The sequence below is a fragment of the Macaca nemestrina genome, chromosome 17 (genome assembly GCF_043159975.1).
Source record: "Macaca nemestrina isolate mMacNem1 chromosome 17, mMacNem.hap1, whole genome shotgun sequence".
NCBI lineage: Eukaryota > Metazoa > Chordata > Mammalia > Primates > Cercopithecidae > Macaca > Macaca nemestrina.
In genome coordinates, this window is record NC_092141.1 from 16852614 (window position 1) to 16880587 (window position 27974).

General features: G+C 43.7%; 2 protein-coding genes across 5 annotated transcripts in view; one reads left to right on the forward strand and one right to left on the reverse strand.

The window, feature by feature from the left end:
* The first annotated feature begins 3 nt into the window (after positions 1-3).
* On the forward strand, positions 4-27711 carry LOC105491087 (zinc finger SWIM-type containing 7). Of its 4 annotated transcripts, none has more exons than XM_011757240.3 (6): positions 5-189; positions 6224-6245; positions 12972-13074; positions 19690-19794; positions 21468-21587; positions 27278-27711. In XM_011757240.3, the coding sequence occupies exons 1-5, from the start codon at positions 114-116 to the stop codon at positions 21582-21584; spliced, it is 423 nt and encodes a 140-aa protein (XP_011755542.1). In that variant the 5' UTR covers positions 5-113; the 3' UTR covers positions 21585-21587; positions 27278-27711. The 4 variants fall into 4 exon arrangements, with proteins under 4 accessions (XP_011755543.1, XP_011755542.1, XP_011755540.1 ...); XM_011757238.3 differs by lacking the exon at positions 27278-27711 and adding an exon at positions 21718-21901; XM_011757237.3 differs by lacking the exon at positions 27278-27711 and having other exon boundaries at positions 6-189; positions 21468-21901.
* The window catches only part of LOC105491088 (adenosine A2b receptor), a 30008-nt gene continuing 24734 nt past the window's right edge, over positions 22701-27974 (reverse strand). The window contains exon 2 of the mRNA XM_011757242.2: positions 22701-23767. Coding sequence (XP_011755544.2) covers positions 23107-23767 — 661 coding nt within the window. The 3' untranslated portion in view covers positions 22701-23106. The remainder of the gene's footprint in view (positions 23768-27974) is intronic.

The window sequence follows — 27974 nt, forward strand, 5'->3', positions numbered from 1 at the left end:
CGTCACTCTGTCTCGCCCTGCCCCGGCGGGCGTCGGAATCCTCCGCGGGTAGGCGCGGTCAGTTGGAGCGTCGCAGCGGTCGACCAGTCGTGGAGGGCGTGTCCTGCGGTACGATGGCCGTAGTGTTGCCGGCAGTCGTGGAGGAGCTCCTGAGCGAGATGGCCGCGGCGGTGCAAGAGAGCGCGCGAAGTACGGGATCGAGGTCGTGTGTGGCTGCGCCGTGGGCGCGAGCCCGGCATCCGGGCACCGCCGGGCCGGGAGGCAGGAGGCGGGGCGTCCGGGCCTGGCCTTGCCTTTTTTCCATGTGTGGTTCTCTAAACCTCTTGTTCGTAAAAAAGCAACCAAAAAAAAGCGAAATTGGAACAAGTAAAAGTCAAAACGATTCAGCAAATATTTAGGGTACAGCGCAGTTGCAGGAGCCCCTCCGTCGGATCGAGTAGACCAGTGGGGACCGAAGTGCTGAGAGCTGGCTGGGTCCCTGGGAGGGGTTCCCGCCCGGGGGTGGAAGGGACAGGAGCCTACAGTGAGTGATAGAAACGTGGAGTTCTGGATTATTTTAGACGAAATTTTGAATTATTAAACTTCTTTTTCTCAAATTCTGATGTTAACATTAAAGTTAATGCTTTCATACACTTTAAAAAGTAGGCCCGGCGCGGTGGCTCACGCCTGTAGTCCCAGCACTTTGGGAGGCTGAGGCAGGTGGATCAGGTGAGGTCAGGTTTCAGCCTGGCCAGCATGGTGAAACCTCGTCTCTACTAAAAATAGGAAAGATTAGCTGGGCGTGGTGGCAGGCGCCTGTAATTCCAGCTACTCAGGAGGCTGAGGCAGGAGAATCGCTTGAACCCGGGAGGCGGAGGTTGCAGTGAGCTAAGATCGGGCCATTGCACTCGAGCCTGGGCAACGAGCGAAACTCCGTCTCAAAAAAAAAAAAAAAAAAAAAAGCATTTTGAGAACCACAAACCCTAAATGCGGATGCAATCACTGGAGTAAATCTGGGTATTGTGAAAGCACCATTTTTTTTCTGACCAGCAGAGGATGCTCTTTGGCTATGCTTGCCAAAATCACTTGAGAAGGGTTGAACTCAAGATGTGTTCAGAGTATGCTAGGATAAGATCAAATCAAATTTGATCTAATCAAAATGCATTGACTAATGAACTACTCTCACGATGTAAAAATGGCCAGCTTATAAATAACAGCCATATTAGGCCCCAAAACTGCCACTGTTTATTCAATGTGGATGTCTTTTGTTTTAAAAGTACTGTACTGCATTTTTGAAAGGGTTTATCTTGAGTTACTGTTTTTAAGGAACTGAGAAAAATAAGCCAACTTTTGTTTTCTCATCTCAGTCAAAATTAAGGAGACTTAAATATATGTGCTTGAAAGATTAGTGCAGCCAGGTATTCAAACATACTTGATTCCAAAAAAGATGGGAAAAAAGCCAACTGATGTTAACTTATACAATTGTTCTGGGCTCTAAGATTTGATGGCCTGAGGGTTTGGAATACTGTCACTTTAAACAATCATCACCAGAACTGTTCTGTGTCTGAATAGATTAATCCATACACTGACAGTAGTTTGGTTTTTTCTTTTTTTTTTTTTTTTAGGCAGAGTGTTGCTCTGTCTCCCAGGCTGAAGTGCAATGGCACCATTTTGGCTCACCGCAACCTCCACTTCCCGAATTCAAGCGATTCTCCTGCCTCAGCCTCCCAAGTAGCTGAGACTACAGGTGCATGCCACCACACCCAGCTAATTTGTGTATTTTTAGCAGAGACGGGATTTCACCATATTGGCCAGGCTGGTCTTGAACTCCTGACCTTGTGATCCACCCACCTCAGCCTCCCAAAATGCTGGAATTACAGGCATGAGCCACCGTGCCCAGCCAGTTTTGGGTTTTTTCCCTCCTGCAAGAAGGTTCACAAGACACATTGACAGTCCTGAAGGGGGCATAATCATTGCCCCTGACACCCATGGTTCAGACACAGGGACCAATGCTGTTGATTCATGTTTATTTTCAGCAGCCCCGTTTTATGTGTTTTTAAAAATCTTTGTTCAGACGGGCGGATCACGAGGTCAGGAGATCAAGACCATCCTGGCTAACACGGTGAAACCCCGTCTCTACTAAAAAATAGAAAAAACTAGCCGGGTGACGTGGCGGGTGCCTGTAGTCCCAGCTACTCGGGAGGCTGAGGCAGGAGAGTGGCGTAAACCCAGCAGGTGGAGCTTGCAGTGAGCTGAGATCCGGCCACTGCACTCCAGCCTGGGCTACAGAGCGAGACTCCGTCTCAAAAAAAAAAAAAAATTCTTTGTTCTATTAATGTATAGTTGTACACCCTTCCTAACTCCCATTCTTCAGTGGTAATTTTTTTAGATCAAGATTCCCAATTTATACTTGTATGATATATAAACTAGTCACAGTGGAACCATGAAGGAAGCTATGATTACTTTTCGTTTTCTTTGTAACTTTTGGATTTCCCTGGAGTTATAACTGTCTTGGTTTTATTTACTTGTTCAGTTTTTTACATATTTATTCCTACTTTAACCTCACATCCTTTACTAGTATTCTCAATCTCCCCTCAAGATGTTCAGATGAATGAAGTGTGCTATCAGTTTCACCTTCCTGAAGACATCTCTAGAGCCTTCTGACTTGCTTAATATGGACTGGCTAATCTCTTGGCTGTTTCCTGAGATCTCTCTTCACCATTATTATCTGGGAATTCTCTGTATCTATGTTGGGTGTTATGTTTAGTATATCCTACAGTTTTCTTTTTCTTGGTTTACTACTTTTTTTTTTTTTTTTTTTTGAGACAGTCTCACTGTCGCCCAGGCTGATGTGCAATAGCATGATCAAAGCTCACTGTACCTTAGACCTTCTAGCCTCATGATCCTCCCACCTCAGCCTCCCAAGTGAGTATCTGGGACTGCAGGTGCACAATACCACGGCTGGCTAGTTTTTTGCATTTTTTTGTAGAGACAGGGTCTCACCATGTTGCCTAGGCTGAACTCGAACTCTGGGGCTCAAGAGATCCACCTGCCTTGGTTTCCCAAAGTGCCAAGATTACAGGCATGGGCCACCGCACCCGGCCCATGTAAATTTTTTTTTTTTTTCTGAGACAAGGTCTTGCTCTGTTACTCAGGCTGAAGTGCAGTGGCACAATCATAGCTCACTGCTCCCTCAACTTCCCCAGCTGAAGAGCTGCTCTTGTCTCAGGCTCCTGAGTAACTGGTACCACAGGTGTGTACCACCATGCCCAGCTAATTTTTGTATTTTTTGTAGAGACAGGGTTTCACTGTGTTGCCCAGGCTTACTACCTTATTATATGGCACACATACTCTGCCAGCTTCCTGAAGAAGGGGGCATGAGATGTACTTTTTGAGGCTTTCTTTTCTATTTTTTGAGACCGGGTCTCACTCTGTTCTCCAGCCTAGAGTACAGTGGCGCAATCACACCTAACGCCCAGCTGATCATTTTATTTTCTGTAGAGACGGGGTCTTCCTTTGTTGCCCGGGCTAGTCTGGAACTCCTGGGCTCAAGCGATCCTTCTGCCTTGGCCTCCCAAAGTACTGGGATTATAGTTGTGAGCCCCCACACTGGCCCCTTTTTGAGGCTTTTTATGTCTGAAAAAGTTGTGGGGTTTTTTTTGTTTTTTTGTTTTTTTTTGAGACGGAGTTTCACTTTTGTCACCCAGGCTGGAGTGCAATGGCACGATCTCAGCTCACCACAACCTCCGCCTCCTGGGTTCAAGGGATTCTCCTGCCTCAGTCTCTCGAGTAGCTGGGATTACAAGCATGCGCCACCATGCTCGGCTAATAGTTTTTGTATTTTTAGTAGAGATACTAAATGTTGGTCAGGCTGATCTTGAACTCCCAACCTCAGGTGATCTGCCCACCTCAGCCTCCCAAAGTCCTGGGATTACAGGCGTGAACCATCGCGCCCAGCTGAAAAAGTTCGTTTTCTACCCTCACACTTAAGTGATTGTTTGTCTAGGTATTGAATTATTTGTTGGAAATATTTCTTCAGACATCTGAAAATCTTATTCTACCTCCTGGCTTCTAGTGTTACTCCTGATTTTTGTGTGTGACTTTTATTTTCTCTGGAAGTTTGAATTATCTTTTCTTTATAACCAGTGTTCTGAATCTTCCGATAAAGTTTGTTTTTTTCACTTCACAGTGTGGGCACACAGTGGGCCCTTTCAAGCTAGAACTTCATGTCCTTCAGCTGTAGGGAATTTTGAATTATTTGACTGATGAGTTCCCTCCATCTGTTTTCTCTGTTCTTTCCAGTATTTGTGTAATTAAGTTACTGGATGTCCTCTGTTGTCCTTCTGGTTGACTTACTGTGGCTTCTGTGTTTCTTTTATATATTCTCTACTTCCTGGGAACTTTCTTCAACTTTATCTTCCAGATTTTCTGTTGGATTTCTGCTTTTTTTTTTTAAGAGATGGGGTCTTGCCGGGCACAGTGGCTCATGCCTGTAATCCCAGGATTTTGGGAGGCCAAGGCCAGCAGATCACCTGAGGTCAGGAGTTCGAGACCAGCCTGACCAACATGATGAAACCCCATCTCTACTAAAAATACAAAATTAGCCGGGCGTGGTGGTGCATGCCTATAATCCCAGCTACTCTGTAGGCTGAGGCAGGAGAATCGCTTGAACTTAGGAGGTGGAGGTTGCGGTGAGCCAAGATTGTGTTGTCGCACTCCAGCCTGGGCAACAAGAGTGAAACTCCATCTCAAAAAAAAAAAAGAGAGAGAGACGGGGTCTTATTGTATTGCCCAGGCTGGCCCCAGACTCTTGGTTTCAAGCAGTCTTACTGCCTCAGCTTCCCAAGTAGCTGAAAGTACAGGGACGTACCATGTATTTTTAATTTATAACTTCTTTTCAGAAAATTAATTTTTTCTCATTAATTTTTCTTATTAATGTTTTGTGCCTGTTTTCTGATTGCATTAACTTTTTTCTAATGATAAAATATTAATAATAGATGTTTAAAATTTTCTCCTTTCTGCAGTTTTTCCTCTAACTTTCTTCTGTTTGTTTTATTCTGTTTCGTTTTTCCTTTGTTGTCTGGTAACCCTTGGCTGTCTAGTCATATTTCAGAGTGGAAGACTAAAAAGCTTCTTGGAAGCTCTGGGTGGTAGAGGGGCATATGGAATATGAACGTCATTATAGTTGTTCTCACTAGACAGTTTAGTTGGGGAAACCATTTCAGTGTCATTCCCACTTCTCTTGGGATATACCCAGGGAAGACTTCCAGTCTCCTGGCTGGAGGGCGAAGGCCTGATTGCTCGTGTTATGGGAGCCATGTTAGGGAAGAGAGCAGGAGATCCTGTTTTCAGTGTGACACCTTGACTTTCACTGTACCTAGTATTTTTCCCTAGTGCAGATAGCCTATGTTTGAACTTCTCCAGAAGATAAACCTAGCTCTTTTGCCAGAATGAGGGAAAGGCAGTCACCTAAAGCTGTGGAGGGAACTGGGGTGCCACTACTTCTCAAACGTACTTGAAAAGAGTCTTATTTTCATATCCCTGCTTCATCCCCAGTGAAGCTATTTGGTGCCAATTTGTTAGGGTTTGGGGAAGGGGAGAGGTGGATTTTGCAGTGTAACTCAGGCTGGTGCTTGACTCTCCCCATTGCTAGCCTAGGATTCAGTTTTCTTAGGTCTTATAAATCATTTTCCACTCTTCTATCAGCTTCCAGTGTATCATAGCTGTTGTTTCTCCCTGTCCTTCTCATCCTTTGGAATTCATACTTTTAAAAAGAAATCTGGCCGGGCGCGGTGGCTCACGTCTGTAATCCCAGCACTTTGGGAGGCCAAGGCGGGTGGATCACTTGAGGTCAGGTATTTGAGACCAGCGTGGCCAGCATGGTGAAATCCCGTATCTACTAAAAATACCAAAAAAAGTTAGCTGGGCGTGGTAGTGCATGCCTGTAGTCCCAGGCTGAGGCAGGAGAATGGCTTAAACCCAGGAGGCAGAGGTTGCAGTGAACCAAGATTGCACCATTGCACTCCAGCCTGAGCGACAGAACAAGGCTCCATCTCAAAAGAAGAAAAAAGAAATCCTTTTATTATGGTTTTAGTGGGATTTGGAGAAGGAGTAAAACCAGATGCATAGGTTCAGTTGACCATCACACACAGAAGTGTTTGTAGTTACAGTTTTTTTTTAAGATTTTTATGTCAATGGTCACTGGCTTAATATGATTAACGTTTTTTCCATTCTCATTTTACAGTTCCTGATGAATATCTGTTATCGTAAGTACATATACTGTTGTGTTTATTTTTTTAACCATTAATGTTAAAATCCTTTCAACATCAACTCTTCATTTTTAAAAATATTCTTGGCCGGGCACAGTGGCTCACGCCTGTAATCCCAGCACTTTGGGAGGCTGAGGCAGGTGGATCACAAAGTCAAAAGATCAAGACCATCCTGGCCAACAGATTGAAACACCTCTCTACTGAAAATACAAAATAGTAGCCGGACGTGGTGGCAGGCACCTGTAGTCCCAGCTCCTCGGGAGGCTGAGGCAGGAGAATCACTTGAACCTGGGAGGTGGAGGTTGCAGTGAGCCAAGATCGCGCCACTGCACTCCAGCCTGGGGACAGAGTGAGACTCCGTCTCATAAATAAATAAATAAATGAAAGATAAATAAAAATATTCTTACTACCAGGCACTGTGACTCACACATGTAATCCCAGCACTTTGGGAGGCAAAGGCAAGAGGACTGTTTGAGCCCAGGAGTTCGAGACCAGCTTGAGCAAAATAGGGAGACCCCCATCTCTACAAAAAAAATGTTAAAAATAGAATAAAAGTCTGGGCACCATGGCTCACATCTGCAATCCCAGCACTTTGAGAGACTGAGGCGGGTGGATCACTTAAGGTCAAGAGTTCAGCCTGACCAACATGGTGAAACCCTGTCTCTACTAAAAATACAAAAGTAGTGGGACGTGGTGGCACACACCTGTAATCTCAGCTACTTGGGAGGCTGAGGCAGGAGAATTGCTTGAACCCGGGAGGTGGTGGTTGCATATCTCGCTGCAATTGTGCCATTGCACTCTAGCCTAAGTAACAAGAGCAAAACTCTGTCTCAAAAAAAAAAAATAAATAAAAATAAAAAATACTCTTATAAACTAGGAATAATATTTTCTTGACATGATTCTTAAAAATTGTCTCAATTGAATAGCCAACATGATATCCAGTATTGTCCTATTTGCCACTCTTATTTAACACTGTTTTAAAAATTGTGGCTGTTGGCCAGGTGCAGTGGCTCACGCCTGTAATCCCAGCACTTTGGGAGGCTGAAGCAGGCAGATCACCTGAGGTCGGGAGTACGAGACCAGCCTGACCAACATAGAGAAACCCTGTCACTATTAAAAATACAAAATTAGCCAAGCATGGTGGTGCATGCCTGTAATCCCAGCTACTCTGTAGGCTGAGGCAGGAGAATTCCTTGAACCCGGGAGGCGGAGGTTGCCGTGAACCAAGATCGCCCCATTGTAATCCAGTCTGGGCAATAAAAGGGAAACTCTATCAAAAAAAAAAAAAAAATTGTAGCTATTTAACACATGAAAAAGAAATTAGAAATGTACCTATCTGCAAGGAAAGACAATTACCATTTATTTGCAGATGATATGACTACTTAAATGAGAATAAAATAGAGTGGTCAGTTAGTTCAAAATTGCAGAGATCAAAAAAGTGAAAGCTACCTAGGTATAAGTGATACTTAATTGCTGACATACACTTATATTTAAAAGTCCTGGCCAGGTGCAATGGCTCACGCCTGTAATCCCAATGCTTTGGGAGGCCGAGGCGGGTGGATCACCTGAGGTCAGGAGTTTGAGACCAGCCTGACCAACATGGTGAAACCCCATCTCTACTAAAAATACAAAAACGAGCCAGGCATGGTGACAGGCACATGTAATCCTAGCTACTCTGGAGGCTGAGGCAGGAGAATCGCTTGAACCCAGGAGATGGAGGTTGCAGTGGGCTGAGATCGTGCCATTGCACTCTAGCCTGGGTGACGGAGGCAAGACTGTCTCAAAAAAAAAAAAAAAAAACCTGTTCCAGGAGGATTGTTTGAGCCCAGAAGTTCGAGGCTGCAGTGAGCTATGATTGTGGCACTACAGTCCAGCCTGGGTGATGTGAGACCTCGTCTCTAAAAAAATAAAAGTTCTGAAGAATATATACCAAGCTCTACCACTGTTTTTTCTTCGGGGCAAGGAAGGAGGTAGAATTGAGGGAAGGGCTGTAACCTTTACTGTATTTCTTAAATTTTTAATAAGAATTAAATGTTACTGGAAAAAAATGTACTACTTTAAAAACAAAAGGGCAAAGAATAAAAGATGCAAATAACCAAATACTTTGGGAGGAAAAAGATAAATCTTACTAGTGACCACAAAAATACAAATTAACATAACTTTTCATCTAGAAAATTAGTGACCACAGAAAAGAAGTTGACAGAAATATGGGGAAAGGGATCATTTATAACAGGAATGTAAATTGCAGGGTAACAGGCAATAGAAACTTTAAAACGTACATATTCTTTGACCCAGAAATTCCACATAGAAGAACATATACCCAGGAATTAATTATAGATGGACGTAAAGATTTTACAGTGAGGATATTCTTAGTGTGATGAATATCCAGTATTGTTTGTGGTAGCAATAAAACCTAGAAACAATAATTCATGGGGTTTGAAGAGAATAAAAATGATTCATCTTTACAGTAGAATTATTCGTAGCCATTAAAAGTGATATGGAAAAATCTTTAATGCATTCAAGAGATGTTCACAATAGGTATTATAGTGGACAGAGCAGGTTAAAAAAAAGTCTTTTTTTTTTTTTTTTTTTTTCAGAGTCTCGCTCTGTCGCCCAGGCTGGAGTACAGTGGCGCCATCTCAGCTCACTGCAGCCTCTGCCTCCCAGGTTTCAGCAATTCTCCTGCCTCAGCCTCCTGGGTAGCTGGGACTACAGGTGCCGCACACTGAGGCAGGCGGAGGATGAGGTCAGGAGTTCCGCCCGCCTCAGCCTCCCGGGGTACTGGGGTTACAGGCATGAGCCACCACACCTGGCCTTAAAAAATCCTTAAAGGTAACTGCTATGATTGATTGGTAAGGTTCCCGACAAACTATTTCATTGTGTTTTGTATTTTGTTATTTTGTAGACTAAATCTTCATATGTTTAATATAAAAATTCAAAGCACTCTTTTCTATTTCCCCCAATAATTTGTTCTATATGTGGCTGGTTTGTTAAAAAATGAAGAAGTTGAACATTTTAATTTTGAAGACTTACTAGGTTTGTCTTACTCTGTGTTAAGTCATATAAGTTCTTTAAAACATTAACTTTTCAGTTTGAGTTTAACCCTGCCATTTTATTTTCTAGTTTATAAAAATAACCCACACTTAGGCCAGGTGCGGTAGCTCATGCCTGTAATCCCAGCACTTTGGGTGGCCAAGGAGGGAGGATCACAAGGTCAGGAGTTCGAGATCAGCCTGGCCAATATGGTGAAACCCCATCTCTACTAAAAATACAAAAATTAGCCGGTCATGGTGGCGCATGCCTGTAATCCCAGCTACTCGGGAGGCTGAGGCAGGAGAATCGCTTGAATCTGGGAGGTGGAGGTTGCAGTGAGCCGAGGTTGTGCCACTGCACTCTAGCCTGGGCAACAGAGTGAGACTCCAACTCAAAAATAATAATAATAATAACCCACACTTACAAAAAACTTTTATTGGAAAATAAAACCTATAAAAAGCATCAATAATCATACCACCCAGTAATAATCACTCTTAAATGTTTTTATTTTTAAACAGAAAATTTGAAACATACATATTCTTTGACCCAGAATATGTATGTTTTAAAATTTTTGTATTTTTAGTAGAGATGGGGTTTCACCATATTGGCCAGGCTGATCTCGAACTCCTGACCTTGTGATCCTCCCTCCTTGGCCACCCAAAGTGCTGGGATTACAGGCATGAGCTACTGCACCTGGCCTAAGTGTGGGTTATTTTTATAAACTAGATAAACTTAAATTTTGGTTTTACTGCCTTTTATAAACTTAAATTTTGGTTTACTGCCTTTTCCAAAAATTAAATTTTGGCCAGGCATGGTGCATCACGCCTGTAATAACAGTACTTTGGCAGGCTAAAGCTTGAGGATCACTTGGGGCCAGGAGTTTGAGATCAGCTTAGGCAGCACAGAGAGACCCTGTCTCTACAAAATCAAAAAATTAGCTGGGTGTGGTGGTGTATACCTGTAGTCCCGGCTGCTAGGGAGGCTGAGGTGGTGGGAGGATCACTTGAGCACAGGGGGTTCAGGCTGCAGTGAGCCATGATTGCACCACTGGAATCCAGTCTGCCTGGATGACAACCTTGTCTCAAAAAACAAAACAAAACAAAAAAGTCCGGACACGGTGGCTCACGCCTGTAACCCCAGTACTTTGGGAGGCCGAGGCATCAGGAGTTTGAGACATGGCAAAAGCCCATCTCTACTAAAAAAAATATAAAAATTACCTGGGCATGGTGACCTGCACCTATAATCCCAGCTATTCGGGAGGCTGGGGCAGGAGAATCTCTTGAACCCAGGAGGCGGAAGTTGCAGTGAGACGAGATTGTGCCACTGCTCTCCAGCCTGGACAACAGAGTGAGACTCCATCTCAAGGAAAAAAAAAAAAATTAAACTTTTAATTTTGACATAATTGTAGCTTTCCTTTAAGAAAGTTAACATGCTTGAGAGTTCCTAAAATATAATTTTCTTTCCAATCTTTCTCACTTAACATTATAAGAATTTTCTCACATATAAAAATTTTTTCCTGTGTATCATTTAACAGTTGGAGAGCCTTATTACTAATCCAAAAAGTACACATTTAATATCTTCAGATGGACAAACTTAAAAAAGCCTGATAATACTGGTGTTAGTGGGGACATGGAGAAAATAGAAGTCTGGTTTTTCTGTCTGTTTTGTTTGTTTGTTTTTTGAGACGGAGTCTTGCTCTGTCACCTGGGCTGGAGTGCAATGGCGCAGTCTCGGCTCACTGCAACCTCCGCCTCCCGGGTTCAAGTGATTCTCCTGCCTCAGCCTCCTGAGTAGCTGGGACTACAGGCGTGTGCCACCACGCCCGGCTAATTTTTTGTATTTTTAGTAGAGACGGGGTTTCACCATGTTAGCCAGGATGGTCTTGATCTCCTGACCTCTGGTGATCTGTCTGCCTCAGCCTCCCAAAGTGCTAGGATTACAGGCGTGAGCCACCGCGCCCAGCCTGAGAAAATAGAAGTCTTAACGCAGCGCTGGTGGGAGTGCTGTTTTCACTTTTTTATGTGTTTTAGTTTTTTTTTTCTTTTTCTTTAGAGATGGGGTGTCGCTACATGCTCACACTGGTCTTGAACTCCTGGACTCAAGCGATCCTCTTGCCTCAGACTTCCAAAATGCTGGGATTACAGGCATGAGCCACCACACCTGGCCCCGTTTCCACTTTGGAGAGCTATTGGCAATATCTATTAAAGTTGAAAAATGAACGTATCCTTTAGTTACATAAACTAAAGGAGGATTTTCAGAGATGTATGCCAAAGGATACGTATGGGGATAATCGAGTATTATTTATAATAGTATAAAATGGACACAGAATGTCCATACATAGGGTATTTAAATAAAATTCAGTGTGTACATATAATGGAATATTATTCAAAGGTAAAGTAAAAACAGATGTTTGTCAAACATGCCTCATTTTCAAAAATGCATTGAGTAGAAAAATGCAAGTTGCCAAAAGAATTCTATGATATTTTATATTTTCTTTTATTTTTCATGAGCTATTTCAGGAACAGCAAAAAGAAGCCTACAATATATCTTTTATGTTTTAAAACAATATCATATATGTATATGCATACATATATGCACGTGTTTATTATGTATGTGTGCATACATATGTTCTACATATAATTTTTTTTTTTTTTTTTTTTTGAGATGGAGTCTCGCTCTGTAGCCCAGGCTGGAGTGCAGTGGCCGGATCTCAGCTCACTGCAAGCTCCGCCTCCCGGGTTTATGCCATTCTCCGGCCTCAGCCTCCCGAGTAGCTGGGACTACAGGCACCCGCCACCTCGCCCGGCTAGTTTTTTGTATTTCTTAGTAGATACGGGGTTTCACCGTGTTAGCCAGGATGGTCTCGATCTCCTGACCTCGTGATCCGCCCGTCTCGGCCTCCCAAAGTGCTGGGATTACAGGCTTGAGCCACCGCGCCCGGCCATGTTCTACATATAATATTTAATATGAACACATTAACAGGAAGGAAACCAACAAATGCATGTGGTTACCTCGGTGATAAGGGGAAGGTAAGAGGAAGTACAGGAAGCACTACAAAGAAGTATAAAGAGGGCTTCTTTATCACTAACAGTGTACTCCCTGTATTAAAAATATAATACAGGCTGGGCACTGTGGCTCATACAGTAATCCCAGCACTTTGGGAGGCCGAGGCGGGCAGATTCACCTGAGGTCTGGAGTTTGAGAGCAGCCTGACCAACATGGAGAAACCTCGTCTCTACTGAAAATACAAAATTAGCCAGGTGTGGTGGCACATGCCTGCAATCCCAGCTACTTGGGAGGCTAAGGCAGGAGAATCGCTTGAACCCGGGAGGCGGAGGTTGCAGTGAGCTGAGATTGCACCATTTGCACTCCAGCCTGGGCAGCAAGGGTGAAACTCCATCTCAAAACAAAAAAAACATATATATACATATATATATATATATATAATATATATATATAAAATATATACACACATATATATAAAATACAAGAAGATCTGAAGTAAGTACAGAAGATATTATCATTAATTCTGGGGAGTGAATGGGTCCATGGGTTTTGCTGTATTATTTTCCTTTTTTCGAAATTAAAATGAATTTTTAAAAAATGCTAAGGCTAGTGATCCTTTGGGTCAAGTTACTGAGGTGACTTTGAGAATCAGGCCTTCTAATCTGAAGTGTTTTTATTTCACAGGCTGAAGTTTCTCTTTGGCTCATCAGCCACCCAGGCCTTGGACCTAGTTGATCGACAGTCCATCACCTTAATCTCATCACCCAGTGGAAGGCATGTTTACCAGGTAGAAGTCCACAGATGGGGGTGATCCCTACAGAAACCCCTTAGGACAAAATGTTTTCTTCATCTCTGTAGAAGCTGGTGACTAGCTTTAAATATTTCCTCGACTGTTAAAAAGCTTTTGCCCCAACTTGGTAAAATTAACAAATTGATAATTTTTAAAAATTTTTATTTACTTTTAACTGACAGAAATTGTCTATATTCATGGCATATAACATCATGTTTTGATATATGGATACCTTGTAGAATAACTAACTGAATCAAGCTAAATAGCGTATCTAATACCTTACATACTTATTTTTTTTTGTGGTGAGATCACTTAAAATCCACTATCTTAGCAATCTTCAAATTTACAGTACTTCAGTCTTTTATTTCTTTGTTTTTATAGAGACAGGGTCTCACTCTGTTGCCCAGGCTGGTCTCAAACTCCTAGGCTCAAGCGATCCTCCCACCTTGGCCTTTCAAAGTATTGGGATTACAGACATGAGCACCATCCCCGCCAATACTTTGTTATTAAATATATTCACCATGTTGTACCATAGTTACCCTGAACTTATTTCTCCTAACTGAAATTTTATACCCTTTGACTAATATCTTCCTCTTCCTCCCCCACCCCAAGGCCCCTGGTAACCACTATTTCTTCTTCTATGAGTTCAACATTTTTTTTGTTGTTTTAAATAAAGACAGGGTCTTGCTATATTGCCCAAGCTGGTCTTGAACTCCTGGCCTCAAGCAGTCCTCCCCTCTCCGCCTCCCAAAATGCTGGGATCACAGGCATGAGCCACTGCACCCAGCCTATGAGTTCAGCTTTTTTTAGATTCCACATATAAGTGAGATCATGTGGTATTTATCATTCTATACCTGGCTTATTTCACTTAGCATAGTTTCACTTAACAAAATCCTCCAGACATTTTTGTAACTAAAATAAGATGGCTGGGTGTGGTGGCTCACGCCTGTAATCCTAGCACTTTGGAAGGCCAAGGCAAGCGGATCACCTGAGGTCAGGAGTTCAAGACCATCCTGGCTAACATGGTGAAACCTCCTTTCTACTAAAAATACAAAAAATTAGCCGAGTGTGGTGGCACACACCTGCAGTCCCAGCTACTCGGGAGGCTGAGGCAGGAGAATGGCTTGAACCTGGGAGGCAGAGGTTGCAGTGAGCCAAGGTCATGCCACTGTACTCCAGCTTGCAAAACAAGAGTGAAATTCCGTCTCAAAAAAACAATAATAATAAGATAAATACCTACTAACTGTACCTAAGAGCATTGTGTAGAAGTCTGCTCACCTGGCATGGTGGCTCACGCCTGTAATCTCACCCTCTATTGACCCGGGCAACATAGTAAGACCCATCTCTGCAAAAACCCAGCAAGTTTATTTCTTTTGCAGGAAACGGAAATGCAGAAAAGTAAAGTAACAGTCACATCTGGCTACCCCACACTGCCTGTCTTATGAGACATGAATAAAGACTATATAAACAGGGAGCCAGACTCCAACCACCTGACCCTTCTCCCTGTACCACCCAACCCCAGTTTAGCTATATGAGACACAGTGGTAAGTGCAGCTGGGATTGAAGGAAGGAAATCATGAATGAAATGAAAATATTGGCAGTGGTGTCCAAAATTTTGTGTCTGTCTTGGAAGCCATGTGTCTTGTGTCTGTCTAAAAGCCATCAGCTCTTGTATGTAATCCAGGCCTTACTGAGACCAGAAAAGGGTAAATTTTTCAGAGTTTGAATTCTGGTTTATTTACAGTTATCTTCTCAGAGGTGAGACCATATTGGTTAACTCTCATTGAAAGATCGTGTGAGTGGTCTTAGGGAGTGAATGGCTCGAGCAAAGCCTGGTTGGGCAGATAGATGCCTTTGCTGAGTGAATTAACTTGCCCTTCCTCACACTGATCTGGTAAAATCTTCATGCATTTCTGCATTAAGGAAAATATGGTAATTAGTGTTGGTTGCTGTGTTTAAAACTTTTGGATGGACAGGCATGGTGACTCACACCTGTAATCCCAGCACTTTGGGAGGCCGAGGCAGGTGGATCACCTGAGGTCAGGAGTTCAAGACCAGCTTGCCAACATGGTGAAACCCCGTGTCTACTAAAAATACAAAAATTAACTGGGTGTGGTGGCGGGCGCCTGTAATTCCCGCTACTCGGGAGGTTGAGGCAGGAGAATCATTTGAACTCGGGAGAAGGAGGTTGCAGTGAGCCAAAATCTTACCATTGCACTCCAGCTTGGGTGACATGACAAGAGCAGAACTCCATCTCAAAAAAAAAAAAAAAAAAAAAAAAACTTTTGGATGGTATTGGCCTACTCAAAAGAGACTGCCTATTAGATGAATTTTCTCATGGAGAACTTAGAGATTAATAATCGAAGTCACTGAACTTACAGTTTGTACCTGAGGAGGTGTGTCTGTCTTCTTTCCTGGTGTTTTTATTTTTGGTTTTTAGGTAGCTAAAATACCCGAAATTAGAGGGACCTTCAGGTTTTTCACTTTGCTTTAGTTTGGGATATTTGGTCTTGATTCCATTATGGGCACAACACTTGACCTAGGCAAGCAGACTTTTGTTTGAAATATTTTAATTACTGTTGACTTTTTGTTCTTCCCATTGGTCAACAGTAACTTGTTTAAGTTATTTGTTTAGTTTTTGTCGTTCACATCTGGTATATATTATATTGCTTAATTAATTATAAAATACTAACTTCCAAGAATTGTTACTGTCATCTTGGACTTTGAATTAAATGAAGCTGCAGAAATCTTATACACCCTCAAATTAACCTTAATGGTTGCACTGTATGGTAATATAGTAAGAATTTGGCTGAATTCAGGAGTTCTATGAGATGATAAAAGTTGAGTCACATACTGCCTCAATGCCCAGCTAGTTATCTTTTCATAGGTCAATCTTCATCCCATAGGTCAACTCTAATATTATTGTTCTCCAGATGTAATGTGAAAAAATTCTAAAGTCATTGTTATGTTGCTGACACCTGAGTTGTTTTCTATACTTTTTTTTTTTTTTTGAGGCGGAGTCTCGCTCTGTTGCCCAGGCTGCAATGCAATGGCATGCTTGGCTCACCGCAACCTCTGCCTCCTGGGTTCAAGCGATTCTCCTGCCTCAGCCTCCTGAGTAGCTGGGATTACAGGTGTGCACTACCACGCCTGGCTGATTTTTGTATTTTTAGTAGAGACGGAGTTTCACCATGTTGGCCAGGCTGGTTGGAACTCCTGACCTCAGGTGATCCACCACCTTTGCTTTCCAAAGTGTTGGGATTACAGGCCTGAGCCTCCGCACCTGGCCACTTGTTATACTTTTTTGGTTCACTTAAGAAGGGAGATATTTCAATCAGGAGAGGCTAAGTTATGCTGTGGTAACAATGACCACAAATCTGAAAGGCTTACAAAAACAAAGTTTCAGATCTCATTCATGCTGTGTATCCACCAGGAGTCAGTTGTAGCTCTATTCCAAAACAGCTTCATGCAGGGATCCCAGTGAGTGAAGCAGCCCATATCTGGAACACTGTGAATCTCAAAGAGAAAAAGGAAAACATGGTACACAATTTTTAACATTTTTCTGCTTGGCTACTCAGATTTTACTAAAGCAGGTCACATGGCCAGCCTGTATTCAACAGGACAGGAATGTATAATCCTGTTTTCAGAGAGAAGCACCCAACACAAGGAACAACAGAGACACTGTAGAGTGTCCTAAGAGGCTTGGAGCAGTCATAAAATAAAACTGTACCCATGAATGGATGACCTCGTACATGGGTCACCTCTCCTGGTGACCTAACTGAAACCACAGTAGAACCATAGTAGAAACCACCTCCAAGTGAGGTTCCTACAAGTGCAGTCAGCCATGGTCTGAGTATCCTCTTTCCAGCATGTTCCTTTTTTAAAAAGCTCTCTCCTTCTGGGGATAAACATTCCAGACTATAAGCAGGAAAACTAGGAGCAATTCCTGTAAGAGGAAGTTGTTTTTTCACTGAAGGGTGAAGGAATTGAATTATGTTATCCTTAAGGTCAATTTCCAGTTCTAAATGTTTCTAACTCAGATTTTGCCTGATTATTGGGTTCATTAGTTGTCTACTGCTAGATAAGCGAAAAGCAAATTCAAAATTTAACCTCTTTCAGTGTTTATTGCTTTAGGCAGTTGAACTTTTTTTTTTTTTTTTGAGATGGAGTCTCAAAAAAAAAAAAAAGAATTATACATGTCACTGCTGGATGTTGTGGGTTTTTTCTTTAGGATTAAGTGAAAAACAATCTGCTTTAATGCTCTTCCTTCATTGTAAGCTTCCACACATGCGGGGAAGTCTCTCCATTGATACTGAATGGTCTAGGTGATATGTTAATAACACGTCAGAGCCTTGCGGTAGGTAATATGCAAGGTGTGCTTTTTCAACACCTAATTTGTAACTGGGCGGAAATTTTTTTTTTTTGAGACAGAGTCTTGCCCTGTCCCCCAGGCTGGAGTACAGTGATGCAATCTTGGCCCACTGCAGCCTCCGCCTCCTGGGTTCAAGCGATTCCCCTGCCTCAGCCTCCTGAGTAGCTGGAATTACAGGCACTCACCACCACGCCCAGCCAGTTTTCATATTTTTAGTAGAGACGGGATTTCACCATATTGACCAGGCTGGTCTTGAACTCCTGAGCTCATGATCCTCCCACCTCGGCCTCCCAAAGTGCTGAAATTACAGACGTAAGCCACTGTGCCCGGCCTGAACTGAAATCTTGAATGTGTTCAGTAGGTATCTTCTTACCCAATCATTGGCCATTTTTGGTAACTCCCAAGGAATTCTGACTGTCAAAAAACCACACTGAGGCTGGCTGTGGTAGCTCATGCCTGTAATCCCAGTGCTTTGGGAGGCCAAGGTGGGAGGATCACTTAAGCCCAGCAGTTCAAGTCCAGCCTGGACAACATAGCAAGACCCCATCTCTACAAAAAATGTTTAAAATTAGCATAGTGTGGTGGTGGTGCACGCCAGTACTCCTGCCTACTCAGGACACTGAGGTGGGAGCATCACTTTAGCCGAGGAATTGAAGATTGCAATGAGCTATGATCACACCACTGTACTCCAGCCTGGATGACAGAACAAGACCCTGTCTCCAAAAAATAGAAATTTTAAAAAAATGTTAATAAAAGCTGTAGTGGGATAACTGCATTATATGAACCGCTGAAAATGCGACAAAAGCGCAGCACTGGAACCTGCTGTTTGTTCTTGCAGTCAGACCACACCTGTAGCTTCATTCTCTGTGGGTAAGAAAGGTTAAAGAATCCTAGGAGTGCTAACATTGTAATTCAAAAAAAATTTTAAAGTTCTTGCTTTTTCATTTAGATTGCCATCTGAGAGCCTAAAAGTGCTTTGAAGGCCGTGTGGCAAATTCCTAAGTGGCAATTCATTATAAAATCACCCTCAGGACATTTCTGCTTCCCTCAGATACTAATAAGAATCTTACGCCTCCAACTGGGAAGTTAACTCTAGGAATGAAGACCTCAACAAAAAGTTTTTGACTGGCTGGTGGTAGAGAGACTTAAACAAAGGATTTCTCCAACAAATTTGTGCAATCATACTACAGATGTATCTTGTTTTTCCTGTACCTTTCCTTTTTGTCCCTCTTGACCACCACCAAGACTGTTAGACTGTGCCTCTTCCCAGCCCACTATGTATCAGGGTCCTCCTTCCATCCTGCTAGATGAGTAGGCAGATCTGGGCCTGCCTCTTTTCCTGAGACCTCCATCCTTAACAGCTGAGTCATTCCTTTCACAAGGGTCTTTGCTTTATTTATTCTCTCTGCTCTCCTGTTCCCAAATGCTTTTCAAAAGCCTCTTCCCAGTTTCTTCTTTTCTTCTATGACCTATCTTTATTTTAAAGACGGGGTCTTTGTCACCCAGGCTGCAATGCAGTGGTGCAATCACAGCTCACTGCAGCCTTGACCTCCCAGGCTCAAGCATTCCTCCCCTCTCAGCCTCCCAAGTAGCTGGAACTACTGGCATGTGCTACCACACCTGACTTTAAAAAAAATTTTTTTAATAGAGACGAGGTCTCACCATGTTGCCCAGGCTGGTCTTGAACTCTGAGGCTCAAGTGATCCTCCCACCTCAACCTCCCAAAGTGCTGGGATTACAGGCTTGAGCCACCACACCTGGCCTGAGACCTGTCTTACTCCTGCCCTGCTACTGATGCTTTGCCTGTTTTTACTCTCTCTTTAGGTATGTAGGAAGCTTTAGAAATTTACACACCTGCTGTGAAATACCAAAGGTTAAGAACCCCCACAATGAAATGTAGATGAGAGATTGCCCCTCCACTTCCTTCTTACAGTCTGCCCATAGAGTGGGCCCCATGAACCACTAGGTGTCGGAAGAGAATGGTCTATGTGGTTGGTTGAACTAATCTGAAACTTTTCAATTCCTTTATATGAAGTCCTAAAGGTAAGCACTGAGGTGAGGAAGGGAGAGTCTGCACGCTGGAGGAAGAGAAGTTGTTTCGTCTTTCATGTAAAACATAACTGCAGTTCTTCTCAGTGCAATTTGCAGAGCAGCTCTGAGTCTACATAGATAAAAAGGGAAAGAGGTGGTTTTTCCAGCACATCATCTGAGGTCTGATCCCATCTATCCTTTCTTTGTAGGTGCTTGGAAGTTCTGGTAAAACATACACGTGTCTGGCTTCTTGTCATTACTGTTCATGTCCTGCATTTGCCTTCTCAGTGCTACGGAAGAGTGACAGCATCCTGGTGAGGACGGGGAAGGCTCTTCCCACTGTAGTTGAATGTAGAGAGAAATTGGCCTTACTTTGTGGTTTAACTATTCTACAAAATGGGAATCTTACTACATGTTGAAACAAATGGTAGCTTTTTGTCCTTGACTTCAGTTAGTCATCTCTTAGGGGTTTAGCCTCTCAAAATGCAATGTCATTTTTACAACTACATCAATTTCCTGAATTTTTATTTAAAAGATCATGAGTGAAGCTTTGAGAAGGAAAAAAAGGGGAATTAGATGGCCCCATAAAAGTATGAACTAAAATTCGATGTTGGCAACTTTGCATATCCTACCTTCAGCCATGTCGTATATCTTTGCACTACCTGTAAGACAGCCTGACACCACACTTGACCTTCACATGGGGCATGAGTACCTTCACCTATTCCTTTAAGCCTTTGCCAATTTCATCAGAGTCCGGATCATGAAGCAGAAACAGGACATACTCATACACACCTTATTCCAAAGGGAAAAACGCCACCTTCCTGAAAGCAGGCAGCTATTTTTTAAGTCTTGCCAAAGAAGCAAATAATGGTGTCCACTCCATTCTTCCCTTCTTTTACACTGTTAACTTCTTAAACATCTTGGGACCTGGCTGGCAAGTTGGGTATACCATTGTACAAGAGACCACATTCATAACTGATGTGCCGGAAGTTTATCTCAACTGCAAGAGACAGGATTGAACCAGGGCCCCTTCAGGATCTAAAGCTGTGTTCTCTGACATCAGCTGCAACATAAAGCTGTGTTCTCTGACATCAGCTGCAACATAATCATCTCCCCAGAAGCGTGTACAGGCCAATATATGCAAGAGTTTCGCCACTACTCCCCGCCCCCCAACCCCAGAAGTATAACACAGTAGCTAAGAGAGTAGCCTAGAGACTCTGATGAGCATCTGGGTACAATACCTGTCTTCCTAGGGAGCTGTCAGATTTCAGTGAGGTAATCTGTGGAAAGCACTTCACAGCATAGTGCCTCAAGGAATGTTAGCCATTGCTGTGACAGCTTTCTGAAGGCAAGGAAGAAATATCACTTAGGACTAAAGTGAGGAGCGCAGCTAGTCTTGGTTTTCACCATGGGTTACATACCTTGTGCCTGATGGATCTAAGCCGTTTTCCAAAGCAGCAGGCAAAGTCAGTCTGTCTTTGTCCACTCTGATTTCTAAAGAGAATACACCTGTCTCATCATCTTTATCTGCAGTTTTTATTTATTTATTTTTTGAGATGGAGTCTGGCTCTGTCGCCCAGGCTATAGTGCAGTGGCGTGATCTCAGCTCACTGCAACCTCTACCTCCTGGGTTCAAGCGATTCTCATGCCTCAGCCTCCTGAGTATCTGGAATTACAGGCGTGCACCACCATGCCCAGCTAATTTTTGTATTTTTAGTGGAGATGGGGTTTTGCCACATCAGCCCAGCTGGTCTTGAACTCCTGACCTCAAGTGATCCACATGCCTCGGCCTCCCAAAGTGCTGGGATGACAGGCATGAGCCACCATGCCCGGCCTGTCCACAGTTTTCAGACAATCAGTTAGAGACCCTGTAATCTGTGTGCTCTAGTCTTTTCCTGCCAAATAAGATGGTAATGAGAAATCTTGGTTAGACTGGCCAGCCTCGGCCCTGCCTATTTCTAATAGGTGTGTGTGTTTTATATTCCAGTGCAAGCATCTCTTGGCAGTTTACCTTAGTCAGGTTATGAGGACTTGTCAGCAGCTAAGTGTCTCCGACAAGCAGTTGACTGACATATTATTGATGGAGAAGAAACAAGAAGCATAAAAGGTACAGATTGAGCATCCTTCTTTCAAAATAGAATCCTGTCAAGAAATGCATTTAAAATGTCACGATTCACAAGGAAAAGAGGTGAAATAGATCTTCAGACACTTCATGTTACTATCCCTTTTCCCTCCAGGACTGCAGGAGGTGCTGTGGGTTGGAGCCGTGGGCTGTGGAGGGTTTGCGTATGATTAGAAGCCTTGTACAGTCTTCTCAAGAAAAACCCTAAGCCAGTCTCTGAGGTGCTTGGGTAAAAAATGTCCCTGGATGGAATCAAGATTTTAAATTCAAATAAAGCCTAATATCATGTTGTGTCCACATTACTTAGCCTTTTATTTTGAGACGGAGTCTCACTCTGCTGCCCAGGCTGGAGTGCAGTGGCATGATCTCAGCTCATTGCAAGCTCTGCCTCCCAGGTTCAAGCTATTCTCCTGCCTCAGCCTCCTGAGTAGCTGGGACTACAGGTGCCCACCACCACGCCCGGCTAATTTTTTTGTATACACACAGAGTTAAATTATTTTACTTAGTAAAATTTTCACACTTTGGGTTCCAAGAACTTAACGAAACTTCAACTTTGGAGAGAAGCAAAATTCCCTACCTAGCTCTAGAAGGCAGAATTTGGTAGAGGAGGGATCCCATTTCACCAGTTTCTTCCCCACAGGTAGTTTTCTGTATATGGAAAGGAATGGAGCTTAAAATTACATGATGAAAATTTGACTTATGAGAATATCATTTCCCTAAATTAATACAGCAGTTTTTTGATTGAATAATTATACTTTTTTTTTTTTGAGACGGAGTCTCACTCTGTCACCCAGGCTGGAGTGCAGTGATGCAATCTGGGCTCACTGCAGCCTCCACCTCCCAGATTCACGTGATTCTCCTGCCTCAGCCTCCCAAGTAGCTGGGACTACAGGCACGTGCCACCATACCTGGCTAATTTTTGTATTTTTTAGTAGAGATGGGGTTGCACCATATTGGACAGGCTGGTTTTGAACTCCTAACCTCATGATCCGCCCGCCTTGGCCTCCGAAAGTGCTGGGATTACAGGTGTGAGCCACTGCGCCCAGCCGAATAATTATACTTTTAATTTTTGAGATCACCTTCCTAGGAACAAGTATACATTTTTAGTACGGCCAACTTTTATTTTTCCATTGCCTCTAAGTTAAAAAAGATTTGCACTATAATAGTTCACAGTGTTTCACAGTAAAATAGTTTCAGTAATTTTCCACCATAAACAAGGCAGACTTTTAAAAACAAAAGTGTCTCTTAGAATCCATTCAAGCTGTCAGCATCATCCACACAGTAAAAGCAGCTGAATAGATCATAAATATATTTGTCAACCCTTGGAGCCTACTAGTGACACATACGTATTAGCTAGATACGTGGTGGGTCCAGGGAAGTGCTCAAGAAAGGCAGTCCATGTCCTTGTGAGGTGTAGCTATCTTTCACAATGAGAATAAGCCAGCCGTGTCCTCTTTGTTTCCTGTGGATTTGTATCTTCTCCTGGAAGAGGTGAGAGCCTACATCATAGGCCCACACCGAGAGCAGGCTGTACCCCAGCCTGACCATCCCCACTCTTGACATCTGCTTGGCAGAGAAGATACCTGGAGATAATTTTGCGAAAAGTAGAGCGGAAGTCTCGGTTCCGGTAAGCATAGACAATGGGATTGACAACTGAATTGGCATGTGACAGAAGAATGGCCATGTTCATTGCCCACTTGGGCTTATTTTTACCCTGAGTTGGCTGGAAAAGAGTGACACAGTTAACAGCATGCACTGGTAGCCAGCACAGGGCAAAAATCCCCACAATCATGGCCAGTGACTTGGCTGCATGGATCTCCCGCTGGAGGGTAGTCCTCGAGTGGTCCATCAGCTCAGTGCGCTGAAGCTGCCTGCAGGCCACCATGAAGATCTTGATGTAGATCACCAGCATTATAAGCAGTGGGGGCAGAACACACCCAAAGAAATTGAAATACACCATGTAGCTCATGGGGACCACATTCTCAAAGAGACACTTCACGAGGCAGCAGCTTTCATTTGTGGTTCCATCCCAGGGTTCTGTGCAGTTGGTGGCACTGTCTTTACTGTTCCACCCCAGGAATGGAGTCAATCCGATGCCAAAGGCAAGGACCCAGAGGACAGCAATGACCCCTCTTGCTCGGGTCCCAGTGACCAAACTTTTATACCTGTTTAAAAGAACACCATCTGGTTATGGTCAGTTTATAGTGCTCTGCAACCACAATCCAAGACCCCGCCTCCTCTTTATTTCCATGACCCTTTAACAACCTCTGAAGTTCACCTTCCAGGGCACTATGGCCTTTACCCTCAACACTAAAGACATGCAAGCAGGGATGAGCAGCTTTGCTCTAGCAAATGCAATGAGATCTTCATTCTTGACTTAGTAACTCCTTTCTGTTTAGTGACAGAGGATGGCCAATGACAAGAGGTGGAGAAACCTTAAGGGGGTACTGTAAGTCCTCACTTAACGTCCTCAGTAGGTTCTCGCAAACTGTGACTTAAAGTATATGTCATAGGAAGTTAACTCTTGTTTGTGTTGTTAAGTTTAGCCTAAAGCTGCCTCCTTACATATTTTAAATTTGGCCTAAAGGTTTCTCTGTTCATCGTGGACTATAACAAGTGGGGGTGTAGACAGACTAGCCTGCACTCATGCCAGTCCCCAACTTTTGACCAATCAGATGTGGCCAACTGTTTGAACCGTGTTCAAATAGGGTAAATGCCGAGCTATAACCAATCCAGCTGTTTCTGTACCTCACTTCCATTTTCTGTACGTCACTTTTCCTTTTTCTGTCCATTGCTTGCTTTTTCCTGTCCATAAATTATCTTCCACCACATGACTGCAGTGGAGTCTCTGAGCCTACTCTGGCTCAGCAGGCTGTGCAATTTGTGAATCATTCCTTGCTCAATTAAGCTCTTTTAAATTGAATTCAGCCGAAGTTTTTCTTTTGACAGTATCAACTGTGGTAAAACTGGCTTTGTTATACAGTGCATCATTTTGCTTCAAGTCACAGCTTCCAAGAACCGATCAACTTCCTATACTTCCTAATTACCTAGGTACCGCCCTCTGAGTCTAGGTCTTCCATAAGGTATTGTTCTAGGTCAGCAGTCCCCAACTTTTCTGGCACCAGGGACCAGTTTCATGGAAGACAGTGTTTCCACAGACCAGGGGTGGGGGTGATGCATCAGATTCTCATAAGGAGCGCACAACCTAGATCCCCTGCATGCGCAGTTCACAATAGGGTTCAGCTCCTGTGAGAATCGAATGCTGCCGATCTGACAGGAGGCAGAGCTCAGGTGGTAATGCTCGCCTGCCTGCTCACCTTCTGCCGTGTGGCCCAGTTCCTAACAGGCCACGGACCAGTACTAGTCTGCGGCCCAGGGGTTGAGGAACCCTGTTCTAGGTGCTTGAGATACACCAGTGAACAGAGCACACAGAGAGTCCTACTAAATTTTAAGACTCAAGAGTCTAGCAGGGGTAAACATAATAAATACAAGTTAGTAAACAGTATGGATATGTGTGTGGTATGAAAAATGAAAAAACAGTAAGAAAGATCAGGATGGGCAGGACTGCAGTTTTAAAGAGGCCAACATCATGGATAAGGTGACACTTGAACAAAGGCCTGAGGCAGTAAGCACTGGAGTCAGTACCACCTGTGGCTCCAGGCAAGGATCTTTCTGGCTTCCCACAAACACCACAAGAGATTTGCCTAGGACTGGGCAGAATCATTTCTGAATACCTCTGCAGACTGCTGGAAAACAAGAGTCTGTCAATGCCCCTGTCTACTGAGAAGTATTTGGGAAATAGCAAATATTAAAATTTTTTGGTCCTCTTTAAGCCATTAGATCAGGAGTTTGAGACCAGCCTGGGCAACACGGTGAAACTCCATCTCTACAAAAAAATACAAAACTTAGCCGGGCAGGGTGGTGTATATCTGTGGTTCCAGCTACTTGGGAGAATGAGGTGGGAGAGTCAGGATCACTTGTGCCCAGGAGGTGGAGGGTGCAGTGAGTTGTGATTGTGCCACTGCACTCCAGCCTGGGTAACACAGCAAGACCTAGTCTCAAAAAAACAAACAACAAAAACATGCCAGAAACCACTACTGGGGATACCAGTACAAAGGGACAAGGTCCTAGTCCTTAAGAGGTTGACCAGTATCCAGTTGAGGGATACGACATGTATCAGATAAGCAGGCTCTATGACAAGTGAGTTATGGGGCAAGAGAATGGGAGCAGCCACCTCTGCCTAACAGGTGACCAAGAAAGGAAGTGACCTTATAAGAGCAATATACCTAATATACCTTTTAGACATTTTGCTATAAACTAGTCTATCCATAGTTTATAGCAAAGGTATAAATTTTGTTATTAACAACTGGTCCATAATACATACATAATGTATAAATGAACATAATCAATGTAATATATTAAGTAAATGAAATAAAAATCCTCTGTAATCTCTGGGAGAAAACTGGGAAATAATTTGACTGACATTACCTGAAAACTTGCCTATTTATTTCCTTTACCTGCAGTGTAAGACATACACTTCCCAGCATGGCCACAGAGCCCTCCAGCCTCAGCTCCACACATCCAGTGTCTGCCATTCTTAACCAATGGCTCCCTCTGGCTCATGCTATTCTCAACATCAGACAAAAGCATGTGTTGCTCTTATAAGGTCACTTCTTTTCTTGGTCACCTCTTAGGTAGAAGTGGCCACTCCCATTCTCCTGCCCCATAACTCACTTGTCATAGAGCTGGCTTATCTGATACCTGTGGTATCCCTCAACTGGAATGTCAGCCTCTTAAGGACTAGGACCTTGTCCCTTTGTATTGGTATCCTGAGGACCTAGCACAGTGCCCGGCACATAGTAGGTTCTTAATATGGCCATTACAGGCCAGGCATGGTGGCTCATGCCTGTAATCCCAGTACTTCAGGAGGTCGAGGTGGGTGCATCACTTGAGGTCAGGCATTTGAGACCAGCCTGGCCAACATGGTGAGACCACGTCTCTCCTAAAAATACAAAAATTAGCTAGGCATGCTGGTGGGCACCTGTAATCCCAGCTACTCAGGTGGCTGAGGCAGGAGAATTGCCTGAACCTGGGAGGCAGAGGATGCGGTGAGCCGAGATCACAACATTGCACTCCAACCTGGGCGACAGAGTGAGACTCCATCTCAAAAAAAAAAAAAAAAAAAAAATGGCCATTACAAATACATTCATCATTTATTATCTGACTTTATTAAGCAGCTTTAAAGAATGACTCCACTTACTAAGAATACTTGAAGTTGCAGCCTGGACAGGCAGAAGAACCAGTAGTTTGCTGAGGAAGTTAATTGAGGTCTTGCCTCATAATTTACAATGATCTCTAATCTTTTCTACTCCCTCTTCGCAACAGGCAGCTCAATCATGGGCCCCTGGACTACAGAGGACCTGCTGGGCTCAGTTTTTTCACTGAATTTTTCTTGGCCAGTGAATCCATCCGTTTCCCGCCTCATTCAGGAATGTAAAGCCTTCCTTAGAAAAAGTTGTTCTTTGCCATTGCCTCACTGGAGGTGTGAACAACACAATTAGTCCCTGCAGCATAACAAGGAAGCCTCCCAAAGGCGGAGCACTAAGAATCACAGAACTTCAGGTCCATGAGGCAGCCCATGCAGCAGCCTGCCCTTACTCCTCCTTTGTTCACAGGACTAAGCTGTATCGAGTACAGCGGGTAACAGGTCAGCTCTGGGGGATGAACTTATATCTGGGATAAGGAAATGATGGCACTTCCATTCTCACGATTGGTCTAGTGGATCCATGAAGTGGTTCTGGCCAGTGAGACATACAAGGACATCTGCTAGGGGACCTCCAGGAAAGATTTTACTTCCTGATGAAGAGAGAGGGACCCACGAGGAGGGCTCTGCCCCATGCCCATCCTTTTCTGCTTTTGATGCTCTTGTGGAAGGGTGTGATGCCTAGAGCTGCAGCAGCCACACTGTGACCACGAGGGACAAGCCTGGAGACAAAGCTGATGGCAAAGCAGAAGACAACAGTAGAGCTTGGATCCTTGATGACACCTTTGAACCACCTGACTAACCCTAGAACCATCATGGCTCCATATTCTGGTTTCAAAAGATAATTAAATGTGGCCGGGCGCGGTGGCTCAAGCCTGTAATCCCAGCACTTTGGGAGGCCGAGACTGGCGGATCACGAGGTCAGGAGATCGAGACCATCCTGGCTAACCCAGTGAAACCCCGTCTCTACTAAAAAATACAAAAAACTAGCCGGGCGAGGCGGCGGGCGCCTGTAGTCCCAGCTACTCGGGAGGCTGAGGCAGGAGAATGGCGTGAACCCGGGAGGCGGAGCTTGCAGTGAGCTGAGATCCGGCCACTGCACTCCAGCC

What these genes read in the sequence shown, in the direction of transcription:
- LOC105491087 (XM_011757240.3), top strand. Translation starts at nt 114, where the DNA reads ATGGCCGTAGTGTTGCCGGCAGTCGTGGAGGAGCTCCTGAGCGAGATG. An exon ending in GGTGCAAGAGAGCGCGCGAA is followed by an intron (nt 190 to 6,223) that starts GTACGGGATCGA and finishes CTCATTTTACAG; the next exon opens with TTCCTGATGAATATCTGTTA. An exon ending in CCTGATGAATATCTGTTATC is followed by an intron (nt 6,246 to 12,971) that starts GTAAGTACATAT and finishes TTTATTTCACAG; the next exon opens with GCTGAAGTTTCTCTTTGGCT.